This window comes from Eumetopias jubatus, unplaced genomic scaffold, assembly GCF_037043125.1.
Source record: "Eumetopias jubatus isolate StellerSeaLion01/CBP00866 unplaced genomic scaffold, mEumJub1_p1.0 scaffold_13, whole genome shotgun sequence".
Lineage (NCBI taxonomy): Eukaryota > Metazoa > Chordata > Mammalia > Carnivora > Otariidae > Eumetopias > Eumetopias jubatus.
The window spans coordinates 14842985-14865375 of NW_028274819.1; the positions used below are offsets into that span (position 1 = coordinate 14842985).

At 37.4% G+C, this 22391-nt stretch overlaps 1 protein-coding gene and 1 non-coding gene across 2 annotated transcripts; both read right to left on the minus strand.

The window, feature by feature from the left end:
- Nucleotides 1-467: 467 nt before the first annotated feature.
- Nucleotides 468-1394, minus strand: LOC114215437 (olfactory receptor 4P4-like). Its single transcript, XM_028111434.2, has one exon. The coding sequence runs from the start codon at nt 1392-1394 to the stop codon at nt 468-470; it is 927 nt and encodes a 308-aa protein (XP_027967235.2).
- A 13697-nt stretch (nt 1395-15091) lies between these two features.
- On the minus strand, nt 15092-15221 carry LOC114215452 (small nucleolar RNA SNORA18). The gene has a single exon (XR_003610571.1). It is a non-coding gene; the product is annotated as a small nucleolar RNA SNORA18 (small nucleolar RNA).
- Nucleotides 15222-22391: the final 7170 nt, after the last annotated feature.

The window sequence follows — 22391 nt, forward strand, 5'->3', positions numbered from 1 at the left end:
TAACACTATAAAATTTTGGCATTGCTCTTCTTTTATTGCAATGGATACTACCAAAAAAAGGAATGCTTATGACCTCTCTCTCTTTCTCTGTGAGAGGTGTCTTAATCAAGAATCTGTTTCCTAAAGCAGGGCGTAACTGTCAAACCAGGCAATCCTTACAGTGTGCCCTGATAAAAGTGTTATAATATCCACTATGATTAGGATCATGAAGGACAGAATGTTCCAGAATACCAGACTTAAGTTCCAGAATGTCAAAGATGAAAGGAACCTGGAGCTCATGGGATTTTTTCCTCTTATACAAGTTCAGAAAACTAAAATAACAGAAAGAGGGTGACTGAGGGGCCTTCTCCCTTCAAGTCTTGCAATTTTGATGACAGCGCACCACCTCTCTGTACTTGCTGTATTTGTTGACATTAGGATTCTGTGGATAGAACGAGATCCAACCAAGGGTTTGAGCTCCAGAGACTTCATTTCCCTTCAAACCTTGTGTCCCGGCACCACATTTTCCTCATGGCATTCTTCATGTCTGAGTTTCTCAGCGTGTAGATGACAGGGTTGAACATGGGGGCAATCATGGTGTAAAATAGGGCAAAAACTTTGTCGTTACTGACGGAATCAGCCGTGGGGACATATGTGAAGATGAGGGGCAAGAAGAACATGAACACAACAGTGATGTGTGAGCCACAGGTGGAGAGGGCTTTGTGGCAGCCCTCGCCTGAACGGGTCCTCAGGGTGGACAGGATGATGATGTAAGAAATTACCAAGGCAACAAAAGTCAAAATGGACAGCACTCCAGTGGTGCTAATGATCACAATAACCAACAGACTAGTGTCTGTGCAGGCCAGCTTCAGCAAAGGGAAAACATCACAGAAATAATGGTCTATCTGATTGGGGCCACAGAAGGGAAGTTCAATAATAATCAATACCTGCAGGACTGAATGGATAAATGCTCCGAGAACTGAGGCCATCACAAGGACATAGCACACCTGTCTTCTCATGATGATCATATAGTGAAGGGGTCTGCAGATAGCTGCATAACGGTCATAGGCCATGGCCACCAAGATGAAGATCTCAGTGGCACCAAAGAAGTGGGCATAAAACATCTGGGCTATGCAGCTATTGTAGGAGATGGTCTTCCGCTGAGCCAGTAGGTCTGTGATCAGTTTGGGGGCCACTGTGGAAGTGAAGCAGACATCCATGAAAGACAGGTAGCTCAGGAAAAAGTACATGGGCTGTTCACGGAGGCGGCTGCCCCTGATTGTGTGAAGAATGAACAGGTTTCCCGAAAGAATTGCAATGTAGCAAAGTGAGAACACCACAAAGCAGGCAACCTTTTCATCCTCATCACTGAAAAGTCCCAGGAGGATAAATTCTGTGATGTTTTCATGTCCCATTGCTTCTGTGGATTTGATCATGTAAAGGAGAAAGTTAATGTACTGGAAATACTCAACTTTTAAAATTATTGATTGATTTTAAAAGTCATTTATTGAGGGGCCCCTGGGTGGCTCAGTTGGTTAAGTGACTGCCTTCAGCTCAGGTCATAATCCTGGAGTAGCGGTTTCAACTCCCGCATTGGACTCCCTGCTCATCGGGGAGTCTGCTCCTCCATCTGACCCTCCCCCCTCTCATGATCTCTCTCTCTCTCTCTCTCGTTCTCTCTCTCTCAAATAAATAAATAAATAAAATCTTTAAAAGTCATTCATTTAAAGTCCATAGTCTTTCATGGTTGATCTCCTCCTCCGATTCCCCCCCTTCATTTTTCCCTTCCTACCTTCTTTTTTTTTTTAAACATATAATGTATTATTTGTTTCAGAGGTACAGGTCTGTGATTCAACAGTCTTACACTATTCACAGTGCTCACCATAGCAAATACCTTCCCCAATGTCTATAACCCAAACACTTCATCCATCCTTTTCTATTTTATTTTATTTTATTTTATCTTATTTTATTTTATTTATTTTATATGTTATGTTAATCACCATGCATTACATCATTAGTTTTTGATGTAGTGTTCCATGATTCATTGTTTGCATATAACACCCAGTGCTCCTTGCATTACGTGAGCTCCTTAATACCCATCACTGCACTAGCCCATCTCCCCACCCCTTTCCCCTCTAAAACCCTGTTTTTTTCCCAGAGTCCTTAGTCTCTAATGGTTCATCTCTCCCTCTGAATTCCCCCTCCTTCATTTTTCCCTTCCTTCTCCTAATGTCTTCCATGCTATTCCTTATGTTCCACAATTAAGTGAAACCATATGATAATTGACCAATGGCGTTTTTTGAGGTGCTGAAACAAACAATCCTAAAATTTGTATGGAACCAGAAAAGACCCTGAATCACCAAGGAAATGTTGAAAAAGAAAACAAAGCTGGGGGCATCATGTTGCCTGATTTCAAGCTATATTACAAAGCTGTGATCACCAAGACAGCATGGTACTGGCACAAAAACAGACACATAGATCAATGGAACAGAATAGAGAGACCAGATATGGACCCTCAACTCGATGGTCAACTAATCTTCAACAGAAGATTGGAAAGAATATCCAGTGGAAAAAAGACAGTTTCTTCAATGGGACAATTGGACCCTATATATACATAAGAATGAAACTCAACCATTCTCTTACACCATACACAAAAATAAACTCTAAATGGATGAAAGACCTCAATATGAGACAGTAATCCATCAAAATCTTAGAGGAGAACATAGGCAGTAACCTCTTTGACGACGGCCACAGCAAATTTCTTTCAAGACAAGTCTCCAAAGGCAAGGGAAACAAAAGCGAAATGTACTTTGTGACTTCATCAAGATAAAAAGCTTCTGCACATCCCCTCTGGAAAACAGTATGGAGGTTGAAAATAGAGCTACCATACGATCCAGCAATTGCACTACTGGGTATTTACCCCAAAGATACAAATGTAAGGATCCGAAGGGGTACATGCACCCCAATGTTTATAGCAGCAATGTCCACAATAGCCAAACTGTGGAAAGAGCCAAGATGTCCATCGACAGATGAATGGATAAAGAAGAGGTGGTATATATACACAATGGACTATTATGCAGCCATCAAAAGGAATGAGATCTTGCCATTTGCAACGACGTGGATGGAACTGGAGGGTGTTATGCTGAGTGAAATAAGTCAGTCAGAGAAAGACATGTATCATATGACCTCACTGATATGAGGAATTCTTAATCTCAGGAAACAAACTGAGGGTTGCTGGAGTGGTGGGGGGTGGGAGGGATGGGGTGGCGGGGTGATAGACATTGGGGAGGGTATGTGCTATGGTGAGCGCTGTGAATTGTGCAAGACTGTTGAATCACAGATCTGTACTTCTGAAACAAATAATGCAACATATGTTAAGAAAAAAGAAAAAGAAGAAGATAGCAGGAGGGGAAGAATGAAGGGGAGTAAGTCGGAGGGGGAGATGAACCATGAGAGACGATGGACTCTGAAAAACAAACTGAGGGTTCTAGAGGGAAGGAGGGTGGGGGGATGGGTTAGCCTGGTGATGGGTATTAAAGAGGGCACATTCTGCGTGGCGCACTGGGTGTTATGCACAAACAATGAATCATGGAACACTACCACAAATACTAATGATGTAATGTATGGTGATTAACATAACAATAAAAAATTTTTTTAAAAAAGCTTCTGCACAGCAAAGGAAACAGTTAGGGAAACAAAAAGGTAACCCATAGAATGGGAGAAGATATTTGTAAATAACACTACAGATAAAGGGCTGGTATCCAACATCCATAAAGAACTTCTCAAACTCAACACCCAAAAAACAAATAATCAAGTCAAAAAATGGGCAGAGGACATGAACAGACACTTCTCCAAAGACATACAAATGGCTAACAGACACATGAAAAAATCTTCATCATTATTAGCCATCAGGGAAATTCAAATCAAAACCACATTGAGATACCACCTTACACCAGTTAGAATGGCAAAAATTGACAAGGCAAGAAACAACAAATGTTGGAGAGGTTGTGGAGAAAGGGGAACCCTCTTACACTGTTGGTGGGAATGCAAGTTGGTACAGCCACTTTGGAAAACAGTGTGGAGGTACCTCAGAAAGTTAAAAATAGAGCTACCCTATGACCCAGCAATTGCACTACTGGGCATTTACTCCAGAGTTACAGATGTAGTGAAAAGAAAGGGCACATGCAACCCGATGTTCATAGCAGCAATGTCCACAATAACCAATCTGTGGAAAGAGCTGAGATGCTCTTCAGCAGATGAATGGATAAAGAAGATATGGTCCATATATACAATGGAATATTACTCAGCCATCAGAAAGGATAAATATCCAAATTTACATCAACATGGATGAAACTAGAGGAGATTATGCTAAAGGATTGTAATATATTTGTGGCTTCCTGTAATTGACTTCATTTCCCAGGCCTAATCCAGGAGTTTTCTGGCACTTCCCAGTATGACAGCATCCTTGGAGGGGTAAATTGCATCCAGAGATTCTTTTTCACTAGATCTGTTTTACCACCTTCTATTTCTTTGAATTGAACGATTTTCTCTCCTTAAAAGGCTCACTACAGCTCATGGGTCCCAGTCCTGAAATATTTTAATTAAAAAGGACATATTGCTTTGGTGCAAAATATTAAACTATATCTCTTACTTTGTTTTAGCAAAAAAAAAAAATGTATTACAAAACTGCTAAACTCAGTGCCCAGTTGGACAAAACATAAACTCTACAAACTGATAAAATATGACAGTCTATTTTGAAAGGTTATAACAGCAACTGAACAATGCTTTTTACTTTTACTTATACTTTTATAATGTGAGTTCCTATGAGATTATTTTAGAAAAATGCACATTGGCATACAATGAGATTTTTAATAGGATTTTACATAGTTTGTGGATTTTCGGGTCGAAATCCATCCATGAACCCAAAATTAACCACCTGTGACCTAATTTATTGCAAAAATCTCTGAAAATAACACTGTCACATAAGCACAATCAGTTGCAATGATCTTGGGCAACGGTGTGATTTGTTTAAAATAAATGGTTCAAGATTATTTTATCTGTTATCTCTTCTGTCCTTAAAAATGGAATTCCCTCATTGAATATAGAATTGTATTAAAAGATATGAAAATATTGTAACAAGTTAAAAGATTATGCCATATTTATGGTTAGGGAGGATCAATATATAAGACAGATGCAATTCTTCCCAAATTAATCAATACATTTAATAATTAAAACAAAAATTCTGACAAACTTTTTTATGAAAAGCTGCTTCCAAAATTCTGAAAGAATTAAAATGCAGAGTAGTTAAGCTAACTTTTTCAAAGGAAGAACAAAGAGAATAGACATATCTTCCAGAATTAAAGTATATTATAAAGCTATGGCAATTAAAAAGCTGTAGGTAGGGATGCCTGGGTCGCTCAGTAGGTTAAGCATCTGACTCTTGGTTTCAGCTCGGGCATGATCTCAGGGTTGTGAGATCAAGCCCAGTGTTGGGCTCTGTGCTCAGAGCAGATGCAGCTTGAGATTCTCTCTCCCTCTCCCTAATCCCTCTTGCTCTTGCTCTTATGTGTGCGCTCTGTCTCTCAAAAATAAATCTTGAAAAACAAAGTTGTAGGTAAAGACAGATTGCTATTTTTTTAAAGGTCTTATTTATTTATATGACAGAGAGAGAGAGCACAAGTAGGCAGAGAGGCAGGAAGAGGGAAAGGGAGAAGCAGGCTCTCCACTGAGCAGGGAGCCCGATGTGGGGCTCGATCTCAGGACTCTGGGATCATGACCTGAGCCGAAGACAGGCGCTTAACCAACTGAGCCACCCAGGTGCCCCCAGATTGCTATATTTGAAGACAGTCAATAAATAAACACATATATCCTGGAATTTTTTCCATATTTAAGTTGAATTTTCAAATTGATAATGAACTCCAGTGAATTCAAATTGATGTGAATTTTAGTAACTGATGTTAAGACTTTGAATCTCTTGCTGAAAACAATATACCTCAAAGGCACAAAAAATCATAATCCAAATGGGAGAAGGATACAAATGCATGTAACAAAAATTAAAATAAAAATTTGAGAAATAATTAGAATCTGTTTCGATCTTATGGAGGAACATTTTTTAAGCAAAGCACAAAAAGGAAATTCATAAAAAAAATAAAATCTATTTTAAAACCTTCTATACGACACAATTTCATATAAATCAAATATATTTAGAAGTGGCCAATGGGAGTAAATATTTATAAATTCTCAGAATAAATCACATAAAGATAAATAGTCCAATTTTCTTAAAAAAAGAGAAATATTTGACAAGGCAATACACAGAAAGGAAATCACGACTCTCAAAAAGTGTATATCAAAATATTCAACCTCATTAGAATCAGGGAAATGTAGATTCAACAAGAATGAGATACTATATTCCCACTCATCAACTTTATAAAAATAAAATTTAAAAGGCTGTCCATTAAAATTTTGATGAGTGACCCAGAAAAACTACCCGAGAAAGCATACAAAAGGATATCCTTCACAGACTCATTCAAATTTGGAAAACAGAAGTGATCTAAAACCTGACAACAGAATGGAAATAAGGGCTGCTATGTTCTCATTATGGAAAAGTAGACAAATTTAAATGTTCAATCCCTAGGAGACATCTACCATGATACAAATCTCTAAGACATACTTTAGTGTGGAAAACTTAGTGGACAAAAATAATCACAGTATGATAACATGCATGTTAAAAAAAAAAGATCACAGCCACAGAATACCATGTAGTTTCTGTGAGAACTTCTGTGCTTATAAATTAATAGAAAAAAGTGTGGAAGTAAAGACTTACTTCTCAGAAATAAAGGAGGTAATGGCCAAAGGGGATTGTGGTGTTATTCAATGTTTTAATTTCTTTATTAAAGAGATTATATTTCATTATTACTTCTGAAATTAAAGTTAATTTTAAAACTCATTTTATAATATGGTTTGAGAAGAACACAATACATAAGAAATGAAATGAAGCAGAATAAAAAGGGAACTGGAAATCAGTAAACTTAAATAACCTGTTTATCATTAATTACTACATTGTTTCCTCAATGTCTTTAGCAAGTTTAGACATAGATGCTCTTCCTCAAGCATCATATGTCATCAATTGTCATAAAAAATGTAAATATAACTAGACAGGTACATATGTACCCAACTACCACACTCCTTCATGAGGACATATTAACAGAAGGAAACAACAAATTTGCAACAGAGATTGCTGAATATCAGGATATGCTACGCAAAAGGTTAATGACCTCCAGTATATATGGACTCAGTAGAAATGTCACCATATTTAAAACTTCTGATTACCTGCAATCTTCATCTCTGCTGCAACAAGGTCACTAAGAAAGTCTACACCAGACAGCATCCTAAAAGGGGCAGTTGGGACAGTGGTGTTCACTCTGCCTTACCATAACTTCTAAAAAAACTTTAAAAAGGAGGAAAACAACCCCTGATTTTCAGGATCATCTTGGTGTCCTTCTTCCCACAAAAAATATTTTGTAGGACACAAGACTGACTGGCTAATCTTCAATTCCTGAAGTGAAATTGGCAATTGTATTTGCAAGAGAGACAGGTTATCATGGCGGGAGAGAGTGCTTGCATTTGGCTGAATGCGTTTCAATATATGGTCCACTAAACCTAAATAATCTTAGGCAAGTTATAAACCCTCTGAGCCTTGTTTTTTCATCTATAAAACAGTGATAGTAGTACTTACCACATAGGATTCTTGTGGGAATCAAATTAAAATATTCATATAAAACATTTAGCTACAGATAAGTGCATATAATACATCATAAGAATTAACTATGAACTCTTATTATTAATTTAAAAATGACTAATATTCTATAAATGCTTCACAGTTCTAGGACAAAGGGAACATTAGGAATAAATTTTCTTTAATGAGTTTAACATGCCACTGAATATAGATTTCTACAGAAGTTATAAAAGTATTTTGACAACTAACCATTACTGAAAATCCCAAACTAATGACCAAGACCTAGGGTAGGTCATAGGATCTCCCATTTCACAGATGGAAGAACTAAAATCAAAGTAAAAATTTATTCATGAAGATCTTCAATACCCTACAAAAGATAATCTCTGTTTTATTATTTAGAATAATGAATCAAACACTTCAAGAAAATAATTTTTTTATCCATTTTACTTAGGTCATTTTCTAGTTTTCCTCAGGTTTTTTAAAATTGTAATATATATCAGACTTATTTTTGTTAAAGAAATAGTCATCAATTATATAATTTGAAATTCTCTAACTGTGGTTACTGAAATTTTCTTCCATATAATCCCATTCATTTCAAATGCCATAGATCACTGCTCAGTATTACAGACCTATGGCACAGTGAGGCAAGAAATGGAGGTTCTTGTCCTGATCTGCCACTCCTGGATTATGGGATTTAGGAAAAAGTTCCTCAGATTCTTTGGATATCTATTTCCTCTTAAGAAAATAAGGACAGGCGCCTGGGTGGCTCAGTTGGTTAAGTGACTGCCTTCGGCTCAGGTCATGATCGTGGAGTCCCGGGATTGAGTCCCACATTGGGCTCCCTGCTCGGCGGGGAGTCTGCTTCTCCCTCTGACCCTCTTCCCTCTCGTGCTTTCTATCTCTCATTCTCTCTCTCTCAAATAAATAAATAAAATCCTAAAAAAAAAAGAAAATAAGGAATTGTAGTTTTCATGGATCCTTCCAGCTGCGAAGAACTAATTTTTTTAATCAAATGATTTACTAATTCATTTACCAGTTTATCAAAATTATCAATTAATTTCCATCATTTTCTTACTCTTTATTTTCTTTATTACTTACTTCTTATCTTATTCAATTATTTGATTTTTTCTAAACTTTAACTGTTTTTTATCATTGATTTTCTATCCAAAGGAGAGTACAAAACATTCCACAATTTCTCTTAGCCTCCTGACCTGGCAGCTAAGCAGTCCCAAGTTTGAAACCAGGATTTCAAAATAGCATTCCCATTTTTTTTAATTTTCCAAAACATTTCATTCTTTCAAAAAAAGTTGTCTTTAAATTATTTAAAACAAATTGTTACATGAATTAGAAACCTAAAAGGTTATAAAAGAAATCATTATCAAGAAGCTATATTTCTAGAATATTATTCATACAAAAATATTACCTTAGAAAACAAGTGAATAAAGATAGATGATTCTATAGCTGTTTAAGAGATGACATAACTCAGACATGCAAAAATAGAAAGTGTAAGAATAAAGAAAAGAAAGAAAAGGAAAAAAAATATAAGAACTCCCTTATTTAGTAACAGCCCATTCCAATTAATATTGGAAGGGATATCTTTGTCTTCTTGAACTCAAGACAACAAATGAAAAAAAAACTTCAAAATCAGAAGGTGACTAGATCTTATAGGACAAAAAAAGTAATGAAAAGTCTCATACTTTGTAGATAGGTTTCAAATTACATTTAAATGTAATGAATTCTACTCCTGAAACTAATATTACACTATATGTTAACTAACTGGAATATAAATAAAAACGAAACTACAAAAATAAAAAAATAATAAAATAAAATAAAATAAATATATCTTAAAAACTATGAATACTCAGAACAGGAATGAGAAGTATATTACAAAACTGGAAGGAAAATGTCAACTGCATCTGGGCCTTTCTGTCTTGCCTTTTTTTCCCTTTGGTGCAATAATGAGCTTCAAAGTCTACTTCCCTAAATGCACAGGGTTGGGGGCTCTTGGAGAAGCTTCAGGGGAATAGTCAGGAAGAGTATTTAAAGGCTCTGGATGCACGTGAGAACTGTACCTGTCGATGGTAATCCCTTTGGGAATTCTTGGACAAGGCTAGTAAAAATAAACTCTGGTGATTTTTTGCTATTGCTTTGGTTTTTCAAATGTGCTTTTTAAAATAGATTTTTTTTTAGATTGCCTCAAATATATGATGTTAAATATCGAATGTAGTTTCTATGGTCACTGATCAAAAAGTTTTTAAGGTGGCCTTATTCCTTTCTACACAAAGAATAGACACTAATGCATCCATTATATTTATTAAGGGTCTTCCACTGCTTCCATTATCAAGGCAAATTTTTACTAACATTGAGGGTATTCGGCTTTTTCTTGAAATAATTAAGGTGTCATTTAAATGTCCCCATTCCCACAAAGCTTATCCTCATTATATCACCTTTCTGAAACCTAATTGCACAACAAGCCCTTTACACTCCCAATACCTAATTTCACCAGATCATTTGACCCTCTTTTCATAAATAGTTGAAGGTTTTCTCATTTTGTTTTGGGGGTTTTTGTGCATATTCTTTAAATATTGGTGTTCTTCTCTCATTTTCTCAATAGACTATTAACTCAATGAAAATAGGGTCTATTCTTCCTCAGACTGTATTTAATAACTTAAATTTTGGGGATGGAAAGTGTAATAGCAGTAATTGAAAAGTCATTACAGTGTGCTAGTAATTGTGCTAAGGATGTTAAAGGGATTTTTTAAATTTAATGTACATAATGATCCTATGAGATGATATTATTAATATTTCCACAGAGGCACAAAGAGATAAATTGACAAGACTAGGCAACTAGTAACTATTATAATAGGATTTGACCTTAGCTAAGATGCTTTATTGACCTGACAATGACTGTGACCAGTACTACACAGAGGAAGCACTTAATAAGTGTATCCGAATTTATATTAAAATAATAAAATAATGTACTGCATATTCCAAAATTACACTTAAATTTTGAATTGTGTACTTTGGATAAATAATGTTATTTTCCAACTTATACAGTCCACTCATAGTAGAATCTCAATTGCACCAACAAAATAAATTACTAAGATAATTTCTATAGTTTTGAATATTTGATCATGGCAAAGTAACATAAAATTTAAAGGATTTATTTTTCATTTTTTTATTGAAATACACTTACAATTCTGTTCCCTGTCTAAACAATTTAATTTTTGTTCTTTTGATGACAGAAACACTGCAAGGAGGACTGATTATTTTTGTGTAAGCACATGCATTTGAGCATGCGAATGGAAACAGGAAGATGGCTGAAGGATGCACTGTAAGAAGAGCGCCAAAACCTAATTATATATGTATCTTAAGTATTTAGAAGAGGCAATTTTATGTGAGATGCATTTGCCAGATGTCCAGGATGATTTCATGTTTACCACCTCAAATGCTGAAACCAGAGGGTCTGAGTTTGAATCCCAGGCATACCTTTCACAGTCTATGTGACTTTGGGTAAGACACTTATTTCACTGGTATTTAGATTCTCCCCTATAAGTATAATTATTTTATCACACATCAGTAATATGTAGTCACTATTATTATAATTAGTATTACTGCTATTATTTACTATTATTATTGCAAAATTTCTGACACAATTTACAAAGAAACTTGGAAATATCTCCAGGACAAAGCATTCAGATCACAATCTTTAGACAAAAGTCATTGATACTGAAGAACAAAATAAGACAACAGCTCACTGCACAAAACTCTGTGACACTGAAATATAAGTTCCCCACTCCAGGCCCTCATCCATGGCATTGATGTGTTCACGCATGTTGACAATGTGTTAGAGCTGAACTGATTGTATAAGATACTTGATGAAGATCATATATTTAATTGGATTCAAGGATTAGGTTAATATAAAATGTTACTTATATTTCTTCCAAGACTCGAACCACACCTAAGGGAATGTCATTTTTTCCACATGGATAAATAACATTTGGAAGAAGATGCAAAAGTGGCATATTTAATAGAGATAGAAATACCCTCACTTTAGAAGTATTGAGTTATGCATTCTCCAGTTCTTGGGTTAAAGCTATGATTTTCCAAAACTCCTTTTACACTGTGGTAGACATAATTCCAAAATGCCCCTCAGGATTTCCTGTCCTAGCCCTGGAAACTGGAAATATGATAATATAGCACATGTTAAATGTAGAATTACATGCCTAAAAGGATTTCAACAATGTAATGAAGGTTATTGGTATATTGAATTTGAGTTATATGTTTCAATCCTATCTAATCCCACAGGCTCTTTAAAAGCAGAGAATTTGTCCTGACTGATAACAAAAGAGTAAGTAAGAGAGATTCAAAGTACAATTAGAATAAAATGCACAATCCCTGGCTTTGAAGACTGAGGAGCCACATGCAAAGCCCTCTGGGAGCTGAGAGCCGACCCTCTCTCCCTTCTTCCCCCATCACTGCCAGCTAGGAAATTTCTGGAGACAAAAGACCCTGTCTCAAAGCTCCATTTTCCTTTCTAATGAATAAATTCTTGAACTGACCAGAGCACTAATTCTTTTTATAAGCAATTACTCATATAATCCAACAGAACAACTTTCATTAGGAACAAAAAACTATTGATAAGAACTTTATGAGGACAGAAAAGTTAATTACTGCATACCAGCAATAGTTTTGTTTGACAGCATCAGTAGAATAATCAATTAGATAGTAATTAAAAGTGGAGTGCCTATGTGGCTCAGTGGGTTAGGTGTTAGACTCTTGATTTCAGCTCAGGTCATGATCTCAAGGTCCTGCAATCCAGCCCTGTGTTGGGTGTGTAGCCTGCTTGGGACTCTCCCCTCCCTCTTTCTCTAACCCTGCCCACCTCCATGCACTCTCCCTTTCTCTCTCTCTAAAAAAAAAAAAGAAAGAAAGAAAGAAAGAAAGAAAGAAAGAAAGAAAGAAAGAAGAAAGAGAAAGAAAGAAAGAAAGAAAGAAAGAAAGAAAGAAAGAAAGAAAGAAAGAAAGAAAGAAAGAAAGAAAGAAAGAAAGGAAGGAAGGAAGGAAGGAAGGAAGGAAGGAAGGAAGGAAGGAAGAAAGAAAGAAAGAAAGAAGAGAGAGAGAGAGAGAGAGAGAGAGAGAGAGAAAGAAAGAAAGAAAGATAAAGAAAGAAAGAAAGAAAGAAAGAAAGAAAGAAAGAAAGAAAGAAAGAAAGAAAGAGAAAGAAAGAAAGAAAGAAAGAAAGAAAGAAAGAAAGAAAGAAAGAAAGAAAGAAAGAAAGAAAGAAAGAAAGAAAGAAAGAAAGAAAGAAAGAAAGAAAGAAAGAAAGAAAAAGAAAGAGGGCACCCGGGTGGCTCAGTTGGTTAAGCCTTTGGGTCAGGTCATGATCCTGGAGTCCTGGGATTGAGTCCCGCATCAAACTCCCTGCTCAGCGGGGAGTCTGCTTCTCCCTCTGACCCGCCCCCGTCTCATGCTCTCTCTGTCTCATTCTTTCTCTCTCAAATAAATAAATAAAATCTTTAAAAAAAAAGAAAGAGAAAGAAAGAAAGAAAAAGAAAGACAAGAAAAAAGATAGAAAAATTAATAATCAAAAGCAGCTCCATCTGTCAGTACCAAATGAATTTTTTTTCTGTCCTCTTCTTTATCTAAATCATACGATTACTCCTTTCTTCTTACTCATAAAAAAACCCTTGCTTTCCCCACATGAGCAGGATATTTTCCTGGTTACACCAAAATCTGTGCTCCCCAATTGCAATTCTGAGACCCTAAATAGTGACCTATGTTCTTTTTCTGTTTCTCCTCCTCTTCTAAGTTGAAAGACCAATGAGGGGAGTTTGAAAAAACAAGGATTATTATTCCCAAATCACAGAGGGGTACATCACAGGCCTGGGCCACACAGGTTGGTCACAGGTTCAGAGAGACAGAGAGAGACAGAAAGAGCTTGCCGATCTGAGGTTCTGTCTTTATACGGGTCAAGAGTGGGGTATCCAGGTTTTGAGGGTTCACTACTGGTGAATTTAAAACATAAAGTATAGGAAGAAAAGCAGAGTCACTCAAATGATCACTTAGCAGTCACCCAGGGCTTTCCAAAGGGAGGATTTCACTGGTGGAGTAGGCTCGTCCTTCACCTAGTTGTGTAGTTGGCATTGTGTTCAATGCAGATGACATGTCTTTGAAATGGATGCCCCAGCCATCAAAGCATAATGTTAGTACTTACTTTACATTATAATCAAAAGAGCCAGGACTCCTGGATAGTCTCACTTGGTTAAGTGTCTGTCTTTGGTTCAGGTCATCATCCCAGGGTCCTGGAATCCAGCCCCCCATCAGGTTCCCTGCTCAGAGGGAAGTCTGCTTCTCCCTCTCCCTCTGCCTGCCACTGCCCTGCTTGTGAGCTCTCTCTCTCATAAATAAGTAAAATCTTAAAAAAAAAATTGTCAGGCACTTACACCTGCCCAAATAGGGTCATGTTTTGAGGTCCTGGGGATTAAGACTCCAAAATATTCTTTTCTTGGGGACACAAATCAACTCCTAACATCAAATTTCAAGTCCTAGCTACCTGTCTCATGTCAAAAGATTCTATATTCAGACATATGCATTTTTTAACTGTAAAGTTTGTTTTAATTATTACATGCAATAGTAGCCAAATTATTTAAAGTCAGTAAAATTTTACTTAGGGACTCTCACATGTTATTGTTTTTCACTACTCACCAATGTTGCATTAGTTCCTCCAAAGTTTGAATCAAAATTTATCTTCAGGATAGCGCTTTTAATAAGAACATCTTTTTTTTAATTAAAATATCTTGTGTAAGTTTATGGTATACAATATGTTCATTTGATACATTAATATATTGTAGTATGATTGCCATTAAAAAAATAAGAACTTGCAAGATGCATTGAGAACAGTGTAGTATCAGTAAATGGGAGTTATAACATTCTACAATGCCTATGGAGAAGTGTTTATGATCACTTGTATTAAAGAATGCTAAGAAGCATAAAAATAAAAAATAATACATAAATGCATACATACACACACACACACACACACACACACACACACACACACACACACACATACACACCATGCTCAATCCTCAGTTGTCATGTCAAGCTTCAATTCTTTCAGTTGGGCTTATTTTCTCTGAAAATTTTATGTGATTATGGACACACTGATGACTTACTGATGGGATACTTTTCTACCTATAAACTTTGGGACCTAATTTTTTCAAGCAATTTACTTTAGGGCTCTCTGAATATGAACTGAGTTTAAATAATATTCACTCCAAAACTAGCACACCCAAGAATAATACAGACTTTGAGGATATACCAATACCTAAGATTTTAAAAAAATGGACTATCAGGTCTTTCATACTTTGGCAGCTCTCTCTTATAGTTCTTTCCACAGATCTAACAAAGAGTTCCGTGAGAAAAAGCAGACAACATAGTTATTCAATGAGGCATCTCCAATGATATGCATCTGCAGAAAAAGCCAATCAGGATAGACCTCAACTCCAAACTTCTCTTTTACCACACTGAAAACACCCCCATCATTAAGTGCTCCCATAGGTCACACTTGTACATAGTGGTCATGGAATCCTACAGTTCTCTCATGTATGACATGTCCTCCTAGAGCAATACTGGACTTTCCTGCTTGGCCTTCCCTGTGACTTGCACCTGGTTAGATGTTTGGAAGCAAAGAAGGGTGTGGGAGGAATCTCGGGAAGAAACCAAATATCATTGTCTGACAACTTGTTCAAATGAAGTAATCACAAGGTGTCTAGGCAACAGAAGACTGTTGTTGCCCTCTTTCAAGGGAGAGGGAGCTACTTATGACAACCAAGAGGATGCAAGATCATATCTGAGTTCATAGTTCTCCCTTTTACCCGCACAAATGTGTCTACATTAGATGTCAGAGTCCTACTCTTTCCCTATCAAAACACTGACATCAAAAAAAAATAAAATCCTGGTGAGGTTGCACATTCCATCACCTTTTCAGTTCTACTATCTTTATCACAAAATCCTGAACTGGCATTAGATCATTAATCTCTGTTGTCAAGAGACACGGTAACAGCAGCCCCGGGAACTCCATATCAGAAGCGTGTCCAGAAGACATTTTAAATAGAGTGTCTCTGAGGAGGTACCAAAATTAGATCCAACATATTCCCCTTTTCGTATATGCCTTGTCATGAAATAGAAGAGGACTTCAACTAAAATTCTGTCAACTAAGATCTACTAAAGTGTGACCCTTGCAAGAGGAAAATCAGCAGCTATGATCAATGATAAACGGAGATGGATAAATTCTGAATCTGAAAAAAAAGTGATGTATATATGTCACTAGTGTTCATTGTGGAATTCACAGGATTCCATTCCCACATGGAGAAATAGATGATTTTTTTTCAAACTAAGAAGTTCTTTTTTCTTTTTGTTAATTTTTTATTTTATTTTATTTTTTTAAAGATTTGATTTATTTATTTATTTGAGAGAGAGAGAGAGAGAGAAACAGCATGAGAGGGGAGAGGGTCAGGAAGGAGCAGGGTCCCCGCTGAGCCAGGAGCCTGATGTGGGACTCGATCCCAGGACTCCGGGATCATGACCTGAGCCGAAGGCAGTTGCTTAACCAACTGAGCCACCCTAAGGCGCCCTAATTTTTTATTTTAAGTAGGCTCCATAGCCAACATGGGGCGTAAACTCATGACCCTGAGATCAAGAACCCCATGTTCTCCTGACTGAGCCAGCCAGATGCCCCTCAAGCTAAGAGGTTTTAATGTTCCTATTACAGTAAACTTCATACAAACTTAGTAATTTTAATGTAATTTAGTAATTTGTAAGTAAAAATATGTTCAGAAAAAAACAAAAATACTCATGTTAAATATTCTCTATGGACAAAAATGCAAATAAGAAAATATGTTGAAATTGAAAGATTCTTGGTGATCATGTAACTCAATACAGCAATGTTGATGGATGGTGACAAAGGTGATATCCCTCTCTATTGCATAAATACAGTTTTTATCCAAATCTCATGGTCTCTCTTAAGTTACCCTCTTTTCTAGATTATATTAAAACTCACTAAGATAATTCATATCTGTGATGTAACTATTTCTGTTTCAAAGCTTAAAAAGACTCCTCTGAGTTTTAACGTTTTTTATGAGTTATTACATTCAAATTCCCTATTTCAACCTTTTGTTGCTTGTATACTTTACTTCTAGCCCACATGAATATATCTACTTAATTTGGGCCATCTATGCTACAATCATAATAACATAATATTATAAACAAATTATTATAAATTGTATGACCAATGAAAAACCTAATGCTTCCCCTCAATTGGAACCAATCATTGTAGAAGCAAAAAGTAGTTTTTACTGAAAGAATAATATGAGACCCACCCCCACTATCAGAACCTTCCCAGGGTAAAAAGATTCCTTCGGAAAGGTGAATAGTCACACTATGTTCTGCCACTGTTCTAGGAGGATCTAAATAAATATGAGAATTTGAAGTATGACCCCAAGAAATAGTAGGGAGATTACCTAACTTATAGATTGTCCCTTAAAACATGAAGATTTTATAATTATTTGGATCTGGTGTTTTCCGCTCAGTCAACCAAGAACAACCAAGTTGAAACTACATATCAGACATGATGTGACTGAAGTGTCTAATACAAAGGCAGTCATATGAAGAAGGAATAGTCTGTCAGGCTGTGGATATAAGCATATAAAAGTATAACTATAGTGGGGCGGAGCAAGATGGCAGAGGAGTAGGAGACCTGGATTTCGTCTGGTCTCAGGAATTCAGCTGAATAGGGATCAAACCATTCTGAACACCTACGAACTCAACAGGAGATCGAAGATAAAAATAGTAACAGCACTCTGAACAGAAAAGCGACCACTTTCTGGAAGGTAGGACGTGCGGAGAAGTGAATCCGAGGCGATATTCGGGAGGATAGACGGCGGGGGAGGGGGCCTCCCTCGGCCGCTTCTGGCAAGTGCTAGAGCCGCGGAGCACAAAATCAGAACTTTTAGAAGTCGGCTCCGCTGAGGGACGTCGCTCCAGTGGCTAAGCGGGGGCGGAACCCTCGTGGGACAGTGTGGTCTCAGGACCGTCGGGGTCACAGAAAGACCCGGGGTGCCTGAGTGCACCAGAGCTCCCAGGTATCGGAGCGGGGAAGCCAGCTGCAGAGACGGAGCTGAGGCGCGGGCTCTCAGCTCGGGGTGGCCATACACTGTGATCCACGGCCCAGTCGGGCCACACTGCTCCTCCAGCAGGGACCCAACAAGCGGCAGAGCCGGGGAGACTCCCCTTCCTCCCCTGGAAGGAGGGGTGCAGGAGTGCACCGCAGGGATCTGCTGGGTTTGGAGACTCCACACGGGGTCGGGAGCCAGAGATAGAAACGCTCGGTCACAGGCCGGGTGAGCACGGAGTGCGGCCGGAGACCGGGGACACGGGAGTGACTGCTTTTCTCTGGGGGTGCACTGAGGAGCGGGGCCCCAAGTTCTCAGCTCCTCCGGGTGGAGATTGGGAGGCCACCATTTTCACCCTGGTCCTCCAAAGCTATACCGAGAGCTTACAGGGAACAAAAGCTCCTGAGAGCAAACCCGAGCAGCTTGCTTAGCCCGGACTCACAAGAGTGGGGCAATTCCGCCTCCGGCAAAAACATTTGGGAACCACGGCAACAGGCCCCTCCCCCAGAATTTCAGCACACACAGCCAGCAAGCCAAGACCAAGTTTACCAATCAAGGAGAACGGGAGAACTCCAGCGCTAGGGGAATACTGCACATAGAATTCATGGCTTTTTTACCATATTCATTAGTTTTTCAAAGTTAATTTTTTAACTGTTTTTTTTTTATTTTTCTTTTTCCCTTTTTCAACAACATCTTATCAAACCCTTTTTTAAAAAACATTTTTTATTTTTCATTTTTAGAGTCATATTTTTATCCCTTCATAGTAGTTACCCTTCTTTTTGGCATGTATATATATAAGTTGTTCTCTCTTTAAAATTTTGATATACAGTTTCTTCTAACAGATCAAAATATACCCTAAATCACTAGTGTACAGCTTTGTTCTAGTCTCCTGCTTGATAACATTCTCTCCCTTTTTTTTCTTTTTTTTCTTTTCTCTTTTTATTTTTTAAATCTTCTTTCTATTTAAAAACAACTTCTTATCAATTCCTTTTATAAAATCTTTTATAATTTTTATTTTTACACTCATCTTCCATCCCTTCATTGTATCAACCCTTATTTTGTACATATATAAGTCTTTCTTCCTTTAAAATTTTAGCAGGCACTTTCTGCTAACAGACCAAAATATGCCCAAAATCTAGTGTGTGGCACTGATCTATGCACTAGCCTGATCATATTTGATCATATTCTGTTTTTTGTTGTTGTTGTTTTGTTCGGTTTTGGTTTGTTTTTATCTTTTTCTTTTTCCTTTTTTCCCCCCTCTTTCTTTCTTACCCTTTCTTATCCCATGGTTTCAGGTCTTTTCTGATTTGTATACAGTATATTTGCTGGAGTCACTGTTAACCTGTTAGCATTCTATTCTCTCATTCATCTATTTTCCCCTGGACAAAATGACAAGACGAAAAAAATCACCTCAGCAAAAAGAACAAGAGGTAGTACCGTCTGCCAGGGACCTACTCAATACTGACATTACTACAATGTCGGACCGAGAGTTCAGAATCATGACTTTAAAGATACTAGCTGAGCTTGAAAAAAGTGTGGAAGTTATTAGAGAAACCCTTTCTGGAGAAATAAAAGAACTAAAATCTAACCAAGTCTAAATCAAAAAGGCTATTAATGAGGTGCAATCAAAAATGGGGGCACTAACTGCTAGGATAAATGAGGCAGAAGAGACGATCAGCGATATAGAAGACCAAATGATGGAAAATAAAGAGGCTGAGAAGAGAGATAAACAACTACAGGATCACTAGGGCAGAATTCAAGAGATAAGTGACACGATAAGATGAAACAATTTTAGAATAATTGAGATCCCAGAAGAAGAAGAAAGAGAGAGAGGGGCAGAAGGTATATTGGAGCAAATAATAGCAGAGAACTACCCTAATGTGCGGAAGGAAACAGGCATCAAAATCCAGGAGGCACAGAGAACCCCTCTCAAAATCAATAAAAATAGGTCAACACCCCGACATCTAATAGTAAAACTTACGAGTCTCAGAAACAAAGAGAAAATCCTGAAAGCAGCTCGGGAGAAGAGATATGTAACCTACAACGGTAGAAACATTAGATTGGCAACAGACCTATCCACAGAGACCTGGCAGGCCAGAAAGGACTGGCATGATATCTTCAGAGCACTAAACGACAAAAATATGCAGCCAAGAATATTATATCCAGCTAGGCTGTCACTGAAAATAGAAGGAGAGATAAAAAGCTTCCAGGACAAACAAAAACTAAAGAAATTTGCAAACACGAAACCAGCCCTCCAAGAAATATTGAAAGGGGTCCTCTAAGCAAAGAGAGAGCCTAAAAGCAGCATAGATCAGAAAGGAACACAGAAAAAAATACAGTAACAGTCCCCTTACAGGCAATACAATGGCACTAAATTCATACCTTTCAATAGTTACCCTGAATGTAAATGGGCTCAATGCCCCAATCAAAAGACACAGGCTATCAGATTGGATTAAAAAACAAGACCCATCGATATGCTGTCTGCAAGAGACTCATTTTAGACCCAAAGACACCCCCAGATTGAAAGTGAGGGGGTGGAAAACCATTTACCATGCTAATGGACACCAAAAGAAAACTGGGGTGGCAATCCTTATATCAGACAAATTAGATTTTAAAACAAAGACTGTAATAAGAGATGAAGAAGGACACTATATCCTACTTGAAGGGTCTACCCAACAAGAAGATCTAACAATTGTAAATATCATGGCCCCTAACATGGGAGCAGCCAATTATATAAGGCAATTAATAACAAAAGCAAAGAAACACATGACAAAAATACAATCATGGGGGGGACTTTAACACCCCCTTAACTGAAATGGACAGATCATCTAAGCAAAAGATCAACAAAGAAATAAAGATTTTAAATGACACACTGGACCAAATGGACCTCAAAGCCAATTTCAGAACATTCCATCCCAAAGCAGCAGAATACACATTCTTCTCTAGTGCCCATGGAACATTCTCCAGAACTGATCACATCTTAGGTCACAAATCAGGTCTCAACCGGTACCAAAAGATTCGGATTATTCCCTGCATATTTTCAGACCACAATGCTTTGAAACTAGAACTCAATCACAAGAGGAGAGTCGGAAAGAACTCAAATACATGGAGGCTAAAGAGCATCCTACTAAGGAATGAATGGGTCAACCAGGAAATTAAAGAAGAATTAAAAAAATTCATGGAAACCAATGAAAATGAAAACACAACTGTCCAAAATCTTTCAGATACAGCAAAGGCAGTCCTGAGAGGAGAGTATATAGCAATACAGCCTTTCTCAAGAAACAAGAAAGGTCTCAAATACACAACCTAACCCTACACCTAAAGGAGCTGGAGAAAGAACAGCAAAGAAAGCCTAAACCCAGCAGGAGAAGAGAAATAATAAAGATCAGAGCAGAAATCAATGAACTAGAAACCAAAAGAACAGAGGAACAGATCAACGAAACTAGGAGCTGGTTCTTTGAAAGAATTAACAAGATTGATAAACCCTTGGCCAGACTTATCAAAAAGAAAAGAGAAATGACCCAAATCAACAAAATCATGAATGAAAGAGGAGAGATCACAACCAACACTAAAGAAATACAAACAATCATAAGAACATGTTATGAGCAACTCTATGCCAGCAAATTAGATAACCTGGAAGAAATGGGTGCATTCTTTAGAGATGTATCAACTACCAAAATTGAACCTGGAAGAAATAGAAAACCTGAACAGACCTATAACCACTAAGGAAATCAAAGCAGTCATCAAATATCTCCCAAGAAACAAAAGCCCAGGGCCAGATGGCTTCCCGATGGAATTCTATCAAACATTTCAAGAAGAATTAATACATATTCTCCTGAAACTGTTCCAAAAAATAGAAATGGAAGGGAAACTTCCAAACTCATTTTATGAGGCCAGCATTACCTTGATCCCAAAACCAGACAAAGACCCCATTAAAAAGGAGAATTCCAGACCAATATCCTTGATGAACATGGATGCAAAAATTCTCACCAAAATACTAGCCAATAGGATCTAACAGTACATTAAACGGATTATTCACCATGACCAAGTGGGATTTATCCCTGGGCTGCAAGGCTGGTTCAACATCTGCAAATCAATCAACGTGATACAATACATTAACAAAAGAAAGAACAAGAATCATATGACCCTCTCAATAGATGCAGAAAAAGCATTTGACAAAGTACAGCATCCTTTCTTGATCAAACCTCTTCAGAGTATAGGGATAGAGGGTACATACCTCAATATCATAAAAGCCATCTATGAAAAACCTACAGCGAATATCATTCTCAATGGGGAAAAGCTGAGAGCTTTTCCCCTAAGTTCAGGAACGTGGCAGGGATGTCCACTCTCACCACTGCTATTCAACATAGTATTAGAAGTCCTAGCCACAGCAATCAGACAACAAAAAGAAATCAAAGGCATCCAAATCGGCAAAGACGAAGTCAAACGCTCACTCTTTGCAGATGAAATGATACTGTATGTGGAAAACCCAAAAGACTCCA

What these genes read in the sequence shown, in the direction of transcription:
- LOC114215437 (XM_028111434.2), bottom strand. Translation starts at nt 1,394, where the DNA reads ATGGGACATGAAAACATCACAGAATTTATCCTCCTGGGACTTTTCAGT.